This window comes from Momordica charantia (assembly GCF_013281855.1).
Source record: "Momordica charantia cultivar OHB3-1 chromosome 10 unlocalized genomic scaffold, Mcharantia_2.0 BLBB01000010.1, whole genome shotgun sequence".
NCBI classification, from domain to species: domain Eukaryota; kingdom Viridiplantae; phylum Streptophyta; class Magnoliopsida; order Cucurbitales; family Cucurbitaceae; genus Momordica; species Momordica charantia.
Window position 1 is genome coordinate 20,958,985 of NW_028275158.1, and position 21,613 is coordinate 20,980,597.

Below are 21,613 nucleotides of genomic sequence, written 5' to 3' on the forward strand. Positions count from 1 at the left end.
TACATGTCAAGCTTGTAGATGGGTCATCGGCCATTATTAAGGGCTTTGGTTCTGTTATTCTTAGCCCGAACATTACATTGCACTCAGTGCTCCATGTGCCTAAATTTTATGTTGCAATCTAATTTCTATTCAGAATTTGACTAATGATTTAAAGTGTCAGGTCCTATTCACTGACTCTAAGTGTTCGTTTCAGGACTTGATAACGGGAACGACGATTGGCAGTGCTGATGGCTTTGAAGGGCTATACTACTTCAAAGGACCAAGTCAACGAAATAAACAAGTTCTCTAGGTTGGTAGTGAGTCGAATTCTAGAGAACAACAAATTCTACTTTTACATCGCCGTTTAGGGCATCCGAGTTTTCAGTATCTTAAATATTTGTATCCTTCACTTTTTCATAAAGATGACCTTTTTACTTGCAAAGTGTGTCAACTTTCAAAACACTCTCGTACATCTTATCCTTCTGTTGAGTATATACCATCCAGTCCATTCACAATGATTCATAGTGATTTATGGGGGCCGTCTCGCATAAAAAATATGTCTGGTAAACGTTGGTTCCTTACCTTCATTGATGACCACACTAGGGCTTGTTGGGTCTATTTACTTAAAGAAAAATCAGAAACTACATCAATCTTTCAACAGTTTCATTATCTCATTCATAATCAATTTAATACGAGAATCAAAATTATTCGCACAGATAAGGGGACAAAATATTTTAATCAAACGTTAGGAACTTTTATATCTCAGAATGGAATCATTCACCAAAGTTCCTGTGTCATTGCCCCCCAACAAAATGGTATAGCAGAAAGGAAAAATAGGCATCTTTTAGAAACTGCCCGTACTCTCATGTTCACCAATTCTGTTCCTAACCGTTTTTTGGGTGATGCTGTCCTTACTGCTTGTTATCTCATTAATCGGATGCCCTCTAGTGTTCTGAAATTTAATACTCCACTAGAAATCTTACTCACTATCTATCCGCAAATCCGATCTGTCCTTACAATCCCCCTCAAAATATTTGGATGTACTGCATTCACTCATGTTTATGATCATGAACGTCACAAATTGGAGCCAAAAGCCAGAAAGTGTCTTCCTTGGTTACTCTCCTACTCAGAAAGGCTATAAATGCTATTGTCCAATCACCAATAAATTTAATACTACCATGGATGTCACATTTTTTGAGTCTCAATTTTTTTTCTCCCTAAATTCCCCTCAGGGGGAGACTGAGCCTATTACAAGTAATCTTGATGGAAATTTTTGGGAGATTGACGATCTAAATACAGAATTGAGTCCCCTCAGTCAAAAATACCTGAGATTGATGGTCTAAATACCGAGTCACCTCAGCCAAAAATACATCCCGATCGTCCCAATTACTCAGATAGAAGAGTCGATTCCTATTATTTCCTATAATAATGAAAATGATCAAGTCAACCCAAATCGAAGTGACAAGCAACCTGAGACTCTTGTTTATTCTCGGCGACAAACGGTTCAAAAGAGGAGTGGAGTCACCACAGCCTGAACAGCAAAGTCATAAATCCATCTCGTCCTTAAACCGGAAACCGGAAACCAGAATGCTTGGATGTAAACCGCCTGATACTCCAATAAGTCCCAATCATAAGTTGTGAGAGAGCCTAGACGGGGTACCCGTTGATAAAGGGAGATATCAGCGTCTTGTTGGAAGATTAATCTATTTATCCCACACTAGGTCTGATATTGCATTTGCAGTGAGTGTTGTAAGTCAATACATGCATGCTCCTACTGAAGAATACATGGAAGCCATGTATTCATATTCTTAGATATCTTAAAGGAACTCCAGGACTTGGATTATTTTTCGGAAAGGATGATGACAGAAAGATTAAGGTGTTTACAGATGCTGATTGGGCAAGTTCTGTTCAAGATAGGAGATCTACGACAGGATATTGTACCTTCGTATGGGGTAATCTTGTTCCATGGAGGAGTAAGAAACAATCGTCGCAAGAAGTAGTGCTGAGGCTGAATTCAGGGCATTATCTCATGGTATTTGTGAGATAATGTGGCTGAAACTCCTCCTCCAAGAACTCAAGATCAAGTTTGATAGTTCAATGGAAGTCTATTGTTACAACGAGGCTGCAATTGCTATTGCACACAATCAAGTGCATCATGATCGTACTAAACATGTTGAGGTTGACAGGCATTTTATCAAGGAGAATATTGAAGAGAAAATTATAAATCTGATGTATATTCCATCATTAGATCAAGCTGCACATATCCTAACAAAAGGACTCTTGAGGCCCGTGTTTGAAAGGTTGTTGATCAAGCTTAAACTGTTCAATCTGTATAGTCCAGCTTGAGGGGGAGTGTTGAATTAGTTAGAAGTTAAGATTATGTGGACTTAGTTAGAAGTTGTTTAGATTTTGTGTTTAAATTTAGCAAATAAATCACCTTTTTTGTTAGGGAAGTTTAGGAGGTTATTCCTAGATTTTGTTTCCTCCTGTAACCTATAAATAGTGTCTCTATTCCTCATCTTTGATCAATCAATTTGAGAATTTATTTCTTCTCTCTTTTCTCGTGTATGTCTCTCTGGTGTCTCTATCCTTAGTTTTTAATGCTTCTAAATCAAAATTTTAAAACAACTCTTAGCTTTGTGTATTAGTCAGAAATTTACAATTGAAACTTACATATGTGCGTCCCTTATCAAAGAAAGAAAAAGAAAAATTTTGGCACATGCCCCAGACAAGTAAAAGTAGTGATCAAAATAAATAAACATATGCACAATGCATACTCTAATGCTACAAAAACCCATACCACAGAATCAAGGAGCTCCAGCAGAAACAATTTTCCAGATTCCACAGCATCAGAACAACTCCCATACTTATTAGACAATCCCACCATATCAGCCAGGTCAGCTAGCTTATGAAACAGAACAGCAACTGATACACGTGCATACAATTCTGTATTGATAAACACCTGATCGGCCAAAGGAAAATCCAATGGAGTCAAAGTGCTCCGAGGAAGATATTCCAAATCACAACTTATATATTTGGTGCCAAGCCAGTTAAGCATAAAATCTGGATAGATATTTTCAGAATTATCTTGTCGTTTATTTGTATTCCATATAATGTAACATAGTAATTTATAAGTAATATTTCTGGCAACTAGCCGGTTAGTTTTTAGGTCTTATTTAAATTCAATAGCGTAGATTTCATTTTGATTTTGGTGTTACATAGAGAAGAATCTTTTTCCATATTTGTTGAGAGTTAAAAGCCAAGTAAAGCATATTACAAAATGCATCTGAATCTTTTTCCATGCTTTCATTGAGAAGAATAAAAGAATACCAGAGGCATACAAAAAACAGCCTAATGAAAGGAACCAAACTAAAAGAGGGGGCTCCAATCTAATTAGATCAACTCTAAGGGATAATTACAAAAATCTTTGCACGCTGAGGTCCAAAGAGAAACACGAAACTGAGCAAGAGCACAAGCATTCTCCCTCGACCCCTCTAAAAATCTTGTTATTTCTCTTGTTCCCTAGCCCTCTAAGACAGCACAAAAACCAGTACACCAAAAAAAACGCCCCATACACCAAAATGGAGAGTGAAGGAGAACCTCCTCCAACATCTAACAACACTCTCTTGGGCGAACAAAGCAAACACCAAAAGCCTGAAACAAACAATCCCAAACAGAGGATGAAAATTGGAAAGACCACAAGGGATGATCGGCGGCAGCCGTTCAAAGTATAAAATACTGCAGCCCTATCAAAAAATAGAAGGCCTCGTAATGTGATCCAAAGTATTAATCCTGCTATGTAAGATCTGCCACACAAAAAATCTGACCTTCTTTGAAATCTTAATCTTCTAAAGCAAAGAAAAATGGAGCAACAAAGGGGGAGAGGATCCACCAAACACGTGAAAGAATGATTTAGACGAATGCCCTAAAGAAGAACCCATCATGTCTTGGTTATGCTACTAGAGGCTCTAGAGAACTTAGAATAACAGAGCACAAGAGATATGCAACTGGGAATTAATTAACAAATAATTTGGAGCACTAAAGAAGTTGGAATAAGAGCGTCAAAAGAAATAATGGCTCAAGAGACATGCAATTCTATGGTTGAAAAGGAACATACTGGAAAAAATATCAACAATAGTTCCTAAGAAACGAGTGAAGTAGTAATTCTATTGTAAATTAGATATGTAATCCTGTTTAACAAGATAGAATGACATAAGCAGAAGTTAAAGATATTGTACTGAAAAAAAAAAAAATGAGATGTTTTGAGTTGGGAAAGATTTAGCATCAAGGTGAATTTGTTATACAATCTTATCACGGGAATAATTTAACACTAAACGATATGAATGTTAAAAGATGTAAACGTACTTCTGTGAGCTCTGGGTCTGGACTTTCTGCCAATAACGATACTTCAGTCCTTGCCACATAATCAGTTAATTCAGCTTCGAAATCTTCATCAAATGCAACTGCAGACCATTGTCACATTACATGTGATTTCAGAGACCATGTGGAAATTGGATATAAATAACAAATAAGATATGGTATGGAAACATACCAGAACCATATAGTGATAGCAGTTTCAGCTCTTTAACATAATATTTTATTGTCCATGGATAACTGAGCCACATGCCGGTCAAATGTAATGCAGCAAGACGAAACGTTCGAGGACTTTTTGTGCCTTCTTCAAGAAATTTTTCTATGAACTGCAAAAATATGCATTAGGAAACAGTTGATGGAAAACCAACTGTGAGAAGACATGCCCGAGAAAGGTGAGTGGACAGAAAATTTTCAGGTACACACCCATTTCAGAGGTCCTGTTCCACCCTCACTTAAATGCATACTCTTTTCAGAAAATGTGGAAGAATGCAGAACAGAAGACAGAAGCGCAGCAATATGTGCAACCCTTCGCTTGTTGCAGCTGACATGCAATATCCAAGAGGAATGTACCAAACGCCACATCATCTGAAATTATAGAATGTGTAATGCAGAAATATAGCCAAAAGAGAATAAACTAAATTAAACCAGCAATGAATATTGATTGTTACCCAAATTAAAGCAAAAGATACAGCAATCTTATCCTATTGATTTTTTCTTAAGAAAAAGAACCACTAATAAGGAAGCCAATGACGAGATGAAAATGGAGGATTACAAGGTCTACTAAAGAAAATGGAAATAATGAACTAATCATTGAATGAAATGCACAATAAATCAATAATTATTCGGATAAGATTACTTGAAAGAAAACACCATATCAGCTCCATAAAGATGAGATAACACAACATAACGCACCCCTGTATTTACAGTACAGAAGATTACATGATCAGGAACAAAATAAAGAATGTAGTGTTAACCTCTGAATTCACGCCATTACAAAATGTAACAAGCAGACCAGACTTCCCCTTGCAAAATAGCCACAATGTCAATCTAACCAATCTCAGCATGGGCAAAACAGAGCATTCTCCAGCATTCTCGAGGCTGAAAATTTAGCAGAATCAATTTGAATGGAAAAGTTTTTTTATAAGAAACAAATTTCATTGAATAAATGAACTTAAAAATGGAGGAAAGCCAAGCCAGGAAGATAACCAAAAACTTTTCCAAGTGACACGAAGAGAACTCAAATAGTAGTTACAAAAAAGGTCATAAAGCTTACAGTAAGTTCCACAAAAATGAGATAATCCAAAAAATGATCAAAAGAGCTTTCTAAGTGTTAATTAATAAGAATTGATACAAGGCTATAAATAGGAGCTACAAAGAAGAAAAGAAAATAAACCCTTTCCTATTAGAACAAGGAAACCTAACCTATGAAAACCTAAATATGAGAGGAAATTAAAAGATAAAAAATATAATTTAACACTAAGTTATTAAGACTATTGTTTCTTTTAGGCTATAAGTTCCAAAAGGCTCTACAAATTTGCAACCCAAGTATCTTTTTCTCCCTTCCGTGAACATGACCACTAAGGAGTGCGGACTAAAAAGACAATGTCATTCAGACCAAGGGGAAGTGTCATATGCTAATTGAAGTTGAGAAGCAAAATGTTCCAGAATTGATTTGCGAAGAGATAGATTAAGAAGTGGCATTGAGTTTCAGCATCAATTTTGCAAATGAAACACCACACAGGGGAGAGAAGCACAAAGGTCCTTTCATGAGTGTTGATGCCTTCATAAGCAGACTCCAACCGAAAATTACTTTTTTAGGATATCTAGATTACCAAATATTATTGCAGAGGTGATAATCCATAAGGGTTCGTTCTGTTTGCAACGTCCTTGAATAAGGATTATATTAAAAAAACCCAGAAGAATCATTCACCCAAATAAATTAGTCAAACTCGCTGAAGAGAGAGAAATTAGATAAGTAAATTGGCAAGAAAAGCCATTCTTGTTTTTTCTCTTTTTGAAAAACTTCTTCCAAAGAGGATTCCAAACTTCAATGATTTTGCAGAAACAAGAAGTAGAAAGGTTGGTCAGTAATTATTAACTAATTTTGCCTCTAATATTTTGGAAATGAGACAAATATAAGGCTATTTTATAATCTCATGCTTAAAATAATCGTAAGACACCCCTAAAATATCGGATTAGGAGTGTTCCAATGCTTTTTTAAGGACTTCAATAGAAAAGTCATCCTGATTAGTGTTGACTCGCCCAAGCTATGGATAAAACACCTCTTACCTTCTCTAAGGTCAAAGATTTGATCCTCACCCCACATTTGTTGAATAAAAAAAGAGAAGAAAAGAAAGTTTTTAGTGTTGACTTGAAAAGTTAATATCTTCCAGAAGAAAAGAAAGTTGTTAGTGTTAACTAGAAAAGTTAATATCTTCCCTAGCAAGTCACAGCAATTTACAACAACTAATTTAGACAGAATCCAAAATTTGACAAAAAGTAATAATATAGTTTCCCTTTCCACAACTGTCAGTCTCATCATTATAATTCAGTATGGATTGGGAATAAATAAGTATCGAACACTTGCCATACCACCAACTGACGAACTTGGTCATTACAACTCCCTTTCCCAGCAGAAATATAAAACAACAGGAGCACCCAAGGGCCAATATGATTATCTAACAAATATATGAACCGATATCATAACCGAGAGGAAGTTAATCTCAGATGTTACCTTTCAACAAGATCATTAAATATCTGCACAAGAGTTGCTTCCGACAAAAAAGAGTTATTATCCACTAAACAGAGTCCATCTTGAAAAGTGCGTTGTGGAAATTGATAAAAGAGATTCTAGGCAAAGCCACTGCATAAGACACACAGATCACTTTAAGGCCGATAACCATCATCACATGAACACATGCAGCTAAGAAGTGTAAATCTAGAAATAGTGTGCAAATCTATGAGACCAAAAAGGCTGACTGTGAAATTTATCCAAGGATGAAATACAATTTGTAAGGACAGAAGCAATTTGCTATTTGACACTACCTGAAAGTTGTTAAAACAAAGTCAAAGCAACTATTATGGTATAATGTCATGTTAAAGCTCTCACATTGTGAAGATAGAAAATTTGCAAATGCTACTACTAACATTTTAGGTCAGTAGAAATACTCAATATAAGAAAACATATAAAGAATAGACAAATGCAAAGCTTAAAAAGCCACCTTCCACTTCAGTAGAACTGCCCTTCTAGATCGGACTAAAACTCCCGCATCAAGTATACCATTTACATGCTGATGAAAAGTAAGAACAAGAGAGTCCAACGGTTGTCTTCCTTCTACTCCTAGATGCATGATTGTATTCTCATCCCATATGAATTGTAGAACTTGAGAAGAAAACTCCGACACAAGCACTTGCAGAACAGAGGCTAGCGCTTCATATGTTGCAAGACGTATTTCTACTCCGCTCTACATTAGAGTAAATGACTTAAACATAAGGTTTTTTCTTTTGTTTTTCTTTCTAGATAGAAAAAGAATCTTTTTTATTGAAAAGATGAAAAATATAAAAAAGAACAACATGTAACTTTTGTAAGATATAAGATCTTCAAAAATAAACTACAACCGATACAAGCTTATATAAGATTATTGCTAAAAGCTGATCAGTTGAGAAAAGATTCTTCCCCCTACTATTTCTGAGACCCGAGGAGCTTTTATTACAGGGGGACAAATCTTGGATCAGGTAATTATTGCCAATGAGGCAATCAAGGACTAGAAACCAGGAAGGCATAACTTTAAAAATTGATTTTGGAAAAGCTTATGACAATGTGGACTGAAATCTATCTTTGGGAGGATTGTTGCGTGGGTGACAAGCCCCTGTGTCTCTTATTTCCTTGCTTATACCACTGATGCACACTAACAGTGGAGTTTCTTGAAGATCAAATGAATAATGCTTTTATTAAAGAGGGGGGGCCTATTTATAGAGGCAACCCTTTAAAGACAAAACAGTAACTACAAGTTACTGTATAGTAATTGTACATTTAAAACATAGAAGCTATTCTCTAACTAATTTAACAGAAAACTAAATAATAACCTCTTATGTACTGCATCAATTTCCCGGACCCTAAAACAAAACTCATCCTCGAGTTAAGATGCAAGGGAAAAAGAATTCGGAGGATGGTAGCTATACAAATCAGCAACATTAAAAACAGGGGTTGTAAGTTGGGGGTAGTTGAAGTTTGTAGGCATTGATCCGTATCGTTCAATGACTGGGAAGGGGCCTAACTTCTTTTCCTCACAAGTTTTTTTAAGAAATGATTCAACACCTCTTCATTAAAAGACTGAAACCTATTTATAGAGGTTTCAAGCTTAAGAATTACATGAGTAACTATTGTTACTGTGCAGTAAAAGTAAAGCTACTAAAATAAAAGCTATAACAGTAGCTAATAAGTGAGAAAAGCTATGAAGCAGCTACTTAACTACATCAATTTCTTGATTTCTAAATGACACGTTTACTTGGTCCAATATGAGATCCTCTCCTTCTCTCTCCAGGTTAGACCGTTAGGTTAGACCGTTTCTTGATTTCTAAAGATTGGATGGATCTATTTGCAGATCAAAGGGCAACTCGTCTTTTTCGATCAACCTCAGACCATTTTCCTATTCAGTTGGCTTCTGAAAAGGTGAAATGGGGTCCCATGCCCTTTAGATTTGAAAATGTCTGGCTTGATTCTCCTCAGCTGCTTCCGATGATAGAGAAATGGTGGATTGAGCATCCTTCAAGTGGTGGGCCGGGTTATGGTTTTATGGAAAAATTGAAGGAATTAAAAAGCCTTCTTAAATTGTGGAACAAGGAGGAGTTTGGCAATGTTGGCTTGAAGAAGACTGAGCTTTTGAAAGCCATAGATGATCTAGACACAGAAGAAGAGATAAATTCCCTTTCTATAGAAAAACAAGAAAAGAGGAAGTCTCTAAAGGAGAGCCTAACAGAAACGATAGTGACAGAACAGAGGATGTGGCTGCAGAAAGGTAAATTGAAATGGTTACAAGAAGGGGATGAAAATACAAACTTCTTCCACCGATGGTCCACTCATAAAAAATGCAAAGCCTTCATTAGTGAAATCAAGGATGATCAGGGAACCTTACTCACAAAAGGGGAGGACATAGAGGCTGAATTCGTAAGATATTTCTCCTCCCTTTATACTGCTATAGTGGACAATTGTTATTTGGTGGAGAATATGGATTGGTCTCCCCTGCAGGCAAGTCTTAGTTCCTCTCTTTTGAAGATCCTTTCACTGAAGAAGAAATAAGGAGGGCAGTAACAGACTTGGGTACTCTAAAATCTCTGGCTCCAGATGGGATGAGCAACGAATTCGTAAAAAGGGATGAAACATTTTCAAATCCGATATGGTTAAGGTGTTCCATGACTTTTTTGAGAAGGGGATAATTAACAAACGAACAAATGAGATGTATATTTGCCTCATTCCAAAAAGTTCCCATCCCTCATCGGTCAAAGACTATCGGCCAATTAGCTTGGTGACTTCTCTTTACAAAATCATTGCAAAAGTATTAGCATCAAGATTAAAGAAAGTTCTCCCCCACATAATCCATGACTCCCAAGTGGCTTTTGTGAAAGGAAGACAAATTCTTGACGCCATTTTGATTTCTTCAGAGATTATAAGTACTTGGAAAAGGGAGAAAAAGAAAGGTTTCCTGTTGAAGCTAGATTTCGAAAAAGCTTATGATTAGGTAGATTGGGATTTCCTCTTAGTTGCCCTCAAGGCTAAAGGCTTTGGTACAAAATGGTGCAGTTGGATCCATGGCTGTTTAACAACTACAAATTTTTCTGTAATGATAAATGGTAGACCCAAAGGCAAAATATAGGCTAGACAAGGGGATCCCCTCTCCCCTTTTCTCTTCACCATCGTGGGAGATGTCTTGAGTAGGTTGATACATTACAGCCTAGAAAGGAAGATAATCAAAGGCTTCCCTGTAGGATCCCTTGAGATAGACATTACTCACCTCCAATATGCAGATGATGTCCTCATTTTTTGCCCTTTTTCTACTCAGATGATGGAGAATTGGTGGGGGCTGATTCATTTCTATTTACTCATTTCGGGCCTCTCCCTTAATGTTACTAAATCAGCCGTGATTGGAATAAACTGCAGCACCACAGAGGTGAATTTCTGGGCATCTATTTTTTGGGTGTAAAGCAGAGACTTTTCCCTTCACTTATTTGGGCTTTCCGTGGGAGGTAATCACAAATCAGAGAGTTTTTGGGCTCCTGTGGTGGACAAGATGCATAAACGTCTTCAAAAGTGGAGATCCCTAATGCTCTCTAAAGGGGGTCGTCTTACTTTGGCTCAATCCGTTCTCAACAGTATTCCTATTTTTTTTTCCATCCTTAAAGCCCCTAGGTCTGTGACTGCATCGATGGAAAAATTAATGAGGGATTTTATTTGGAATGGGGGCGAGCATAGGCCGATAAAGAACCTAGTCAAATGGACTTGGACAGCTTTACCTCATCAACAAGGAGGTCTTGGAGGGCGTTCGCTTACTCTTCGAAACAAAGCCCTCCTGATGAAATGGCTTTGGCGCTTTGCCACGGAGAAGAATAGTTTATGGAGGAGAGTGATACTTTCTGTATATGGGGAGGATACTTTTGGCTGGTTTTCGACCGTTTCCAGTGGATCTTCGAAAGGCAGACCGTGGATAGACATCCAAGGTACGAGTACAGCTTTTTCCAACCTTATCATTTATAAAGTCTCTTTGGGAATTAGGGTGAGATTCTGGGAAGACATATGGATTGATGCTGGATGTAGTCATTAAACAGATTAGTTTAAAGCTTGTCCTAGCTAATAGCTTTTATTGTTATGTTTTAGTTGTTACCTCACGGTAACAACAAGTTACTGTACTATCATTACACCAGCAACCTCTATGGATAGGAGTTGTATTCATTAATAAAGAAACATAAGTGAATTCCTTCAAGATCTCTAGTACAAGTGTGCATCAAATTGGTATCAGAGCACTTTCAATCTTGGGTGCAAGAAATGGCGAGCAAGAAGAGCACTATTGGAGACTCTTCCTTCACCGGAAAAGAGATGGAATCAACAGCCGTCCTCTCACCACAATCATCAACTATACGCTTTAGTACGTTCTCTAAAACAGTGGGAGCACTATCTCTTAAGCAAAGAGTTCATTTTATTTCCTGACCATTTCTCGTTAAAGTTTTTGCACACACAAAAAACAATAAGTCGACGCATGCTAGATGGCTATCTTTTCTTCAAAGGTTTGATTTGTCATAAAACACAAGGCGGCAAGTACCAATAAAGCAGCAGACGCCTTAAGCCGCGAAGGAAGCCTTTTAACACTTCTTAAAGGTGAAATAGTGGCCTTTGAGTATCTCCCTGATATGTATGAAGGTGACATAGATTTTCAAAACATTTGGCACAAGTGCCATAATCATATAGCAGTCAATGATTTTCACATAGTAGAGGGATACCTTTTTAAAGGAAACACACTTTGTGACCCTCATATCTTGAGATTGTCACTGCTCGATTTTTCTGGCCTCAAATCAGAAAGGATGTCACTAATTATGTGGATAAGTGCTTCACATGTCAAACTTATAAGGGAACTTCACAAAATACAGGTCTTTATACGCCTCTACCTATTCCCGAAAGCATTTGTGAGAACCTCTCCATGGACTTTGTCCTTGGCCTCCCTCGTGCACAAAGAGGCTTTGATTCAGTAATGGTAGTAGTGGATCGTTTCAGCATAATGGCACACTTCTTGGCCTGAAAAAAGACTTCTGGCGCTGTTGTTATTGCTACCTTGTTTTTTAGGGAAATTTTTCGACTTCATGGAATTCCAAAATCCATAGTTTCTGGCCGAGATGTTAAATTTTTTAGCCACTTTTGGCGTACCCTATGGAAAAAATTTGATACTTCTTTAAAGTTTAGCACTACCAGCCATCCCCAAATGGATGGTCAAACTGAGGTGACAAACCGTTCATTGGGAAATCTGATTCGATGGATTAGTGGCGATCATCCTAAGCAGTGGGACATTTCCTTGGCTCAAGCAGAGTTTGCCTACAACCACATAAAAAACAAAACAACAAGGAAGTCACCATTTGAGGTAGTTTATACTAAACTCCCTAGGTTAACTTTAGACCTCACTAATCTTCCCTCTTCTATTGATCTTAGTCTTGAAGCGGAAGAAAGTCGACTCAACTTCCACTTTGTTGGGAGTCTCCTCTTCCAACTCTAGACGAAGAGGAAGTTCCTCTTCATAAAGAAAAACTTCCTCTTCGTCCCCTTCTTCTTCCACATCTAGAAGTTAAGATCTAGAGCAAGAAATAAATGGCGGCTGGTATGAAGCGGTCGGCAAGGGAACGGCAGATGACAAACATCGGTGACGAGAGGGCGGCAGTAAAGTCACGGTGGTCACTAGAAAAGGATAGGAAAAATAGAGAAGAAGAGATGAGGGGATGAGAGACAAAGTACCATCACCTACAAATATATTATTTAATTAATATAATTTGCCATATCAACAAGTATAATAAGCAATTTGATTGCAATTTGCCACATCATTTTAATATTTGTCAATTAATAGGGAAAAAAACCCAGGGATCATTTAGAACTATTTCTTAAACATCAGGGACCAAAAGTGTTCATTTTGAAACTATATGGACCAAGTTGACAACTACTTCAAACCTCAAGGACCAAAAGTGTTTATTTTGAAACTCCAAGGATCAAATAGACACCTACATCAAACCTCAAGGACCAAAAATGTATTTTACCTTGAGATTTAATTTTGATGTTTGGTTTAATTAATTAAATTAGGAGAATTAAAACTTACCTTCCGAGTGAATAGACTAAGTTCTTGAATCAAGAAATCAATTTTGTGTAAGTGTATAATCAAGATTACAATCGGATGAAAATCACACCTTTAGATTGATATTTTGGTAAGACTGACTTTCATATTCTTTTTAGTTTATTATTTAAATTTCGAAATTCAAATTCAAAACTTCCCATTTTATAAAACTTTGAAATTTTAATTTATTGGTTCCCCCAGGATTCGACCTGGTTTCACTACATTTATAAGTTAGATTTAGCAAATCAGTTATTATTTTGGAGCGCCTCAACAATCCTTACCAAGATCTCTGTCAATCTTTGATAGTTAGGGATGCATGAAGGTTGCTGATTTTCTTGTTTTGATATGGGTTGTCCATTTCATGCAGGGTAGAAAGACATTCGTTCTTAGGCCCTGTAGAAACTAAGGTTTGAGAGAACCAGATTAGTTCTCATTCTCGTTACTGAAGTCTATATATAGACAAATATACAAGGTTGACCTAATCCTAGGAGGAGAAGGTAAAGGATATAAAATATACAAGAATATAAAATATACTAATATATACTCTAACACTCCCCCTCAAGTTGATGCATATATGTTAATCATGCCCAACATGTTAGAGAGATAATCTATCCGTGCTCCAGTTAATGCTTTAGCGAAGATATCTCCTAACTGCTCTCCAGTCTTCACATATCCTGTAGCCACCAATCCTTCTATATTTTCTCATGTACATGACAATCAACTTCAATGTGTTTGGTTCGTTCATGAAATACTGGATTAGATGCAATATGGAGAGCTGTTTGATTATCACACCAAAGTTTCATTGGAGTGGTGATGTCAAATCCCAATTCAGTCAGAAGCTTAAATATCCATACTAATTCACACACCGACTGTGCCATGGCTCGATATTCTGATTCAGCACTTGAACGTGACACCACATTTTGTTTCTTACTTTTCCAAGAAACTAAATTACCTCCAACAAATACACAATATCCCGAAGTTGATCTCCTATCTTCCTTAGAACCTGCCCAATCAGCATCTGAAAAACATTCAATATTAAGATGACCATGATCTTTATATAATAGACCACGTCCAGGAGCACCTTTCAAATAACATAGAATACGTGCCAATGCGGCCCAATGGTCAGTCATAGGAGAACTCATAAACTAACTCATAATACTGACTGGATAAGCTATGTCAGGCCTAGTAACTGTAAGGTAATTCAGCTTCCTACTAACCTCCTATACTTCTCAGGATCTTTCAACAACTTCCTTTCTTTTGTAAGTTGTAAATTAGGCATCATTGGAGTGCTACATGGCTTAGTAGCTAATTTTCCTGTTTCAGTTAACAAGTCAAGTACATACTTTCTTTGTGACAAAAGGATCCCCTTCTTGCTCCTTGTTACTTCAATTCCTAAGAAATATTTCAACATTCCCAAATCTTTAGTATGAAATTGACTATGAAGAAAAGACTTGAGAGATAGGATGTCTGATGAATCATTACCAGTAATCACAATATCATCAACATATACAACTAGTAAGATAACACCAAACTCAGATCTTTTATAAAAAAACAGAATGATCTGACTTACTCTTCTTCATTCCAAAATTCTCAATCACCTGACTGAATTTTCCAAACCATGCTCGCGGACTTTGTTTCAACCCATATAAGAATTTACGAAGGCGACATACCTTTCCATTCTCCCCCTAAGCAACAAAACCTGGTGGTTGCTCTATATACACTTCTTCTTTGAGATCACCATAGAGAAATGCATTTTTAATATCAAGCTGATGCAAAGGCCAATGGTGAATAAAGCCAGCGGCGGCGGTCGGTGGCAGTCGGCAGCGACAGCGGTAGTAGTAAGTTGAGTTGGATGGCAATGAACAAAACCCTAAGGGACAAAACCCTAATGGGCACAAAACCCTAATGGGCATCAAAACCTTAATGGGCACAAAAATTTTAGAAGAAACTTAGAGCTCTGATACCATGTAGAAACTAAGGTTTGAGAGAACCAGATTAGTTCTCATTCTCATTACTGAAGTCTATATATAGACAAATATACAAGGTTGACCTAATCCTAGAAGGAGAAGGTAAAGGACAAAGGACAAATTAATATTAATACAAAAATATAAAATATACTAATATATACTCTAACAGGCCCCAAACCCATTGTTGGATTTCACTTGTAGTTCTTTCTTTCATCTTTTGAGTGTTCCGTCATTCCCCATTAATGCCTCGTTGTTCTCCTTCCGAGGATTAAGTTCTTTGTCGGGCAAGTTTTGCATGGGAAATTTAATGCCATGGACTGTATTAAAATACATTCTTTTGTGTCGAGCCCTCAGTGGTGTGTCCTTTGCAAAAATGCTTTTGAGAACGTTAATCATATCTTGTGGAGTTGTCAATTTGCCCAACATATTCGTAATAAGTTCCTAGAGGTTTCTGGGGTTGAAAGGCTGGTAATAAGGGTTGAAGGGCGATATTGGAAGAGGTGTTGTTGTTCTCCCCTTTTCGGGATAGAGGGATCCTACTATGGCAGGCTTGTTTTCTTTTTTGTCATTTTGTGGGGTATTTGAATTTAGAGGAATAATAGAATTTTTTAGGGAGTTAAGAGGTTTTGGGATAAATTTAGGAGCTGATTAGATTTAATACCTCTCTTTGGGTATCGATTTCTAAGGCTTTTTGTAATTACCAGTTAGGTGTTATTCTTTTAGATTGTACTTGTACTTAATAGGTGGATGGATCCCTTTTGTCCGCCTTGTTTTTTGTATGCTCCTTGTATATTCATTCATTTATTCTAAATGAAAGCATGCTTTCTTATAAAAATAAAAAATAAGAAATTCATCATAAAATCAATTGGAAAATATTGAGCGTCTTCAGAAAAAGCAAAAACCATGGAAATATCTTTAGGAGCGGGTTAGATTTAATATCTCTATTTGGGTATCAGTTTCTAAGGCTTTTGGTAAGTATCAAATTAGGTGTCATATTTTTGGATTGGGTCTGTTCTTACACGGATGGATCCCTTTGTTGGGCTTGTTTTTTTGTATGATCTTTATATATTCTTTCATTTATTCTCAATGAACACATAGTTTCTCGTTAAAAAATAAAAAATCCATCCTAACATAAATTAGAAAATATTTAGTCTTTTAAAGAAAAAGAAAAAACCATCTCCGCCTATGTCTCTTCCAGTCGCGACCCTAACCCAAAACCTCATCGAACCCTAACCCTAACTTTGTCGTCATCGTCCATCACCTTTTTTGCCACCTGTCGATGACGCTTTCTACAACCGCCGCCGTCTAACGTATTTTTTCCCTCCAATTTCAACATTTATTTCCCATCGCCGGCCTTTTTCTCGCCATCGAGGTAGTTTTGGATCTGTTTGTTCCTTTTGGCTCTTTCAGTTTTGTTCTTCATCCTAGGGTTCTATCTTCCTCCGTTGGACTAAGTTTTTTCATTCAGGTTTGGATATGGACTTGAGAAGTTGCAGTGTTGCAAACAATTACTATTGGATTTGGTGTGACAATTATTGTTTTTTCATTAAAGACTATGAATAATGTTCAGATTCCTTTTTAAGTTCCCAGTGGCTTGAGAAGCCATTGGTTGAGTTGCTACACTTCCCACTGCATTCGAGGTTCCTTATGCAAGTCAGGGATGGGAACGGAACTTGTCACGATAATGATTTTGAAGATGACAATGGAGCAATTAGTATTTAGTAGTTTGGACTCTTCCCCAAAGTCCAACATCACTTATTTTTTTTTTTTGAACAAGAAACAAACTTTTCATTGATAATATGAAAATGAAGAAAAAAGTTCAAAGGATACAAGCTCCCAAAGGAAGCGAAAAAGGAAAAAGGACAAAAAAAACAGCACATAGAAAACAAAAACCCATAAAAATATGAGAACCGAAGCCCAAGAACAGAAGTTGAACACTGATTACAAGAAAGCTCGTCAAAACAAAGGACGGACTGTTGAGGAGGAATCCAAAACCATCACTTAACACAAGCTAATTGCCAAAAGAGAAGAAACTGAAACCTCCCTCCACCAAGAGAAGGCACAAAAGCAAAAAAAACTCAACCCTCAAAACTGTTGTGAAGCGGAACCAACCAACAACCTGATGCTCATAATAAAAGCCTACCTAATCAGTGATTGGATCTAGGGTAAGGCAAAAATCTTCAAAAAATTTAGAAAACTTTTGATTTTCTGCGCAAGAAGCTTTTTCGACTCCCAAAGTCTGCTCCCGAGGAGGAGAAGGAATGGAATCTATTTATTGCAGAAGAGTGATTATCCTCTGCAAAAAGTAAATTAAATTCCTCTCATAGGGAAACCTCTGATTATCCCTATTGAGGATATTTTTTAGCAATCGAGGAAGATTTTAAAATTTTATTTAATGAGCAAAAAAAAGATGAGAAGTCAGATCTTCCACAGCAAACAATCATTCCTTCCTTTTTGAAGAAATGGGGATTACTCTCATCTCATTTGAGTCCGTCCTTCGAGTTTTAAGTTGGTCGGAAAGTTTGAATGTTCTCTTTTATGCCTTTTGCAGTTTTCGATGCTTTGCAATTTAATTTGGTTGGTTGGCTGGCTGGTAAGGTTTTCAAAGATTCTTTTCAGCTTGCCATTGGCATATGGTGGTTTATTTTTTGAGGTTTTTTGAAGACCGCATTGAGGCTTAGTTTTTTACGATTACTTCTTGTTAGCATTTCAGTTGCAGTTTAGTTCTTGTGTCCCTAGCTTCTACTTGGTTCTTTTTGGAGTTTGGACTTTGCTTATGGTGCTAAGGAAGGTTTTTTTCCTTATGCGGTTGTTAGCTCTAAAATTGGTTTGGTTCTCCAAGCTAGAGCAATTTTTCTAAGTTCTAGTTTAGAATGCTTTTTATCTTCTTTGAGCTTGTATTGAGCTTGTATTGCTCTTGTTGTGTTAATTCTTCTTTATTTTTCTCTTCTTCTCTCTTTTTTTTCACCTCTTTGGAGATTTGTATCTTGAACATTTTTCCTTTTCACATATCAGTGAAAAGTTCTTTCTTGTTAAAAAGAAAAAGAAACCATGGAAATATCTTTATACCTCTGAGCGATAAGCTGGAGATGAAACAGTCTTCAACAAAAACTTCAATAAGAATTCAACTCCAAAATTCTGTGAACCAATGATTTTAAACTGTCTGCAACATGACAAGACAAATGCAATAGCCTTCATCGATGTGACCTGTCCATTCATACAAAGGAAGGGTAGAAATATTCACCAATAGAGTAACAAATTTCAAAATTAGTAAATTAAGAAGCAATTATCACTCTCCCAAAAAATAATGGTCGGGAATGAAGCAACGATAAAGACAAATTATATTGCACAACATTTTAATAGTGTTAAATAGAGATAGCCACCAACCAACTTCTCCATTGCACTACACTAAATTCCTTTATTTTGATCTAATTGGAGCAAAGGGTTGAGAGGGGAAAGCGGGGAAGGAAACCTTTTTGTCAAGGTATTGAAAATTCTAAAATGCATAAAGGAAAATAGATGTGATATCTTTTGTTTTGGATTGGAAAATAAACTAAAAGATAACGAAATTTAGGGTGGCTTTATCGAGAGTTTGTATCCTTAAATTTTTCTCCTAGTCAATGAGAAGTTGCTTCTTGACCAACCAAAAAAGAAAGTCTACCTAAGTGGAAATGTCATAAACTCAATAATCAAGTAACTGCATGTCCGTAACTATAAACCCTGTATTCTTATTTATTAGATTCTGATAGCCACATGTATAAAAGGACCAAACCCATGACGCAAGAGAGCTAGAGAGCATTGAAGATCATACAGCTAGCAGAACCAAAGTAGCAGTATAGGATGGTAAGCGGCGTTGACTGGGGCCTCCAAGTTTCCCTTTCACAGAACTTGGTAGTCCTGTCTCATCCGACTTGACGTTGGACCAGAATATGGAACAAGACGCAGTAGCAAAAGAAACCAACTCTTCCTGTAAGCCAACAAATACCATCCGTGAAGAAATTAGTAGCTTTTCCTCCATAAAAGGAATACCTTTGAGATACGTGAAATTAATTTCCAATACCAGTAGAGATGAAAAAAGGTTGACAAATTTTTTGATAAAAGTAGTCGGTACTGCATAATTCAAATCGTCACTTGGCTGACACAAGGTATACTCATCCTTAGTTTCACATTTGTAGTTGTGGTCAGTAGCTTTCTCCTGAACTAATTGAAGTTCTTGAACCAAGCTCAAGATAAGTATTAGAAACTTCACGCGTATCCCTTCCAAATCACTCTTCTGCTTGCCAATATTTACACCATGATTGTGAATGAACTACACAAGATAATACAGATGGCGTCAAAACATTCATCCTACAAAGAGAATCAGAAAGTACAAAGCAAAGTGATCACACACAGGGAAGCCTCTGGGCAGTGCAGTTTAAGGCGAGCCTAGTAAACAAATACAAATATGAGAGGAAAATATAACTTCAAGAAAGGAAGATAAATAAGGCACCATCTCAAGGACCAGATTCCATTTTTTTCTCTCTTTATTTTTAAGGTAAACCCAAGATTTAGTTAATGTAATTTAGTAATATTAACAGTATGACACGTTATTTTGAAAAGCCATAAAGATTTTCCAAAGTTATGCAGTTTCGATTTACTTACTACTAGATTGATAAAGAATTTATAATTAATTTTTTAATTAAAATTGTAGTATATAGAAAATGTCTTGTGTCCTGACATCATTAGTGTTAATTGATAAGAAAAGAAAATAATTCTTCCTCAATTATCACAAATGATTGATACAAGACTATATAAATAGCAGTCACAAAGAAGAAACTAAAAAGAAATTTTTGCCTATTAGGATAAGGAAATACTTACATATTAGAACAATAAAACCCTAACCTAAATAAAATAGGAAACCTTTAAAATAAAATAAACTATAATTTAACACTCCCCTCAAGCTGGTGAAGGAATATTTTTCATTCCCAGCTTGTTAACCAAATGCTCAAAGTTGTTGTTGTTCAACCCTTTTGTAAGAATATCTCCGATTTGATTGTTTGTTGGTAATGGAGTACATATGAGGCCGCTATCTAACTTCTCTTTTATGAAGTGTCTATCAACTTCAACATGTTTGGTTCTATCATGTTGAACCGGATTATGTGCAATACTGATGGCAGACTTGTTATCACAATAAAGTTTCATAGGCTCTCCCCATGGAATCTTCAAATCTTCTAAAATAATCTTTATCCACAGTAATTTGCAGATGCCCAATGCCATTGCTCTAAATTCCGCTTCTGAACTTGATCTTGCAACTACATTTTGTTTTTTACTTCTCCATGTCACTAAGTTCCCACCTAAGAAATTACAATAGCCAGAAGTGGATTTTCAATCGTCTATCGATCCTGCATAATTTGCATCCGTATAAACTTCTAGATTGAGTTTCTCGCCTTTCTTAAACAACAATCCTCTCCCAATGGAGTTCTTCAAATAGTGGAGTATTCGGTACACAGCTTGAAGATGAATTTCTTTTGGACTATGCATAAATTGACTTACCACTACTACAATATACGCAATATCTAGTCTTGTATGAGAAAGATATATTAATTTTCTAACTAACCTCTAATAAGTTTCCTTATTTACTGGAGGACTCTCTTCAGATGCACATAATCTATGGTTTTGATCAATTGGCGTTCCTACTGGTCTGCTGCCAAGCTTTCCTGTTTCAGAAAGTAAGTCAATCACATATTTCTATTGTGATAAGAATATACCTTGTTTAGAATAGGCTACTTCTATCCCAAGAAAATATTTCAGTCTTCCCAGTTCTTTAACTTCAAACTCTTGATTAAACAATTTCTCAGTTTATCTGGATCATTATTATCATTGCCAGTGACGATAATATTAATATTGTCCACATAAACAATCAATGCTGTTACTTCCCTTATAGCAGAATGTTTTATAAACAATGTATGATCTCTTTGACTTTGTTTATAGTCCATCTTCTTCATAACTTGAGAAAATCTACCAAACCATGCCCCTGGAGATTGCTTTAATCCATACAACGCCTTTTTTAATTTACGAACTTTATTTCCTGCTTGCTAATACCCTGGTGGAATCTCCATATAAATTTCTTCTTCAAGATCACTATGTAGAAAAGCATTTTTTACATCATATTGTAACATGTCTCATCCATGATTTACAGCAAGAGATAGAAGTATTCGTACTGTGTTCATCTTGGCAACAGGTGCAAAGGTTTCAAGGTAATCCGTGCTTTGTACCTCTCGAGTGTTCCATCTGCTTTATACTTTACAGTATATACAGTGTTTTCGAGGCGCACCTGGGCGCTCGCCTCAGGCGAGAGGCGAGGCGTTTTCGCCCAGGTGCACCTCGCAAGGTGCCCAGGCGAGCGCCTTCAATCGGGCGCTCGCCTTTCAGCGCCTTGGCGCGCCTATCGCC

General features: G+C 36.6%; 1 protein-coding gene across 1 annotated transcript in view; it reads right to left on the minus strand.

The window, feature by feature from the left end:
* Window positions 1-21,613, minus strand: part of LOC111022655 (tRNA/rRNA methyltransferase (SpoU) family protein) — a 55,635-nt gene that overhangs the window by 17,446 nt on the left and 16,576 nt on the right. The window contains 11 exon segments of the mRNA XM_088119228.1: window positions 2,780-2,941; window positions 4,345-4,442; window positions 4,532-4,679; window positions 4,777-4,938; window positions 5,328-5,451; window positions 7,088-7,185; window positions 7,187-7,216; window positions 7,575-7,817; window positions 18,251-18,388; window positions 18,993-19,148; window positions 19,242-19,490. Of these exon segments, the coding sequence (XP_087975354.1) occupies window positions 2,780-2,941; window positions 4,345-4,442; window positions 4,532-4,679; window positions 4,777-4,938; window positions 5,328-5,451; window positions 7,088-7,185; window positions 7,187-7,216; window positions 7,575-7,817; window positions 18,251-18,388; window positions 18,993-19,148; window positions 19,242-19,490 (1,608 nt within the window).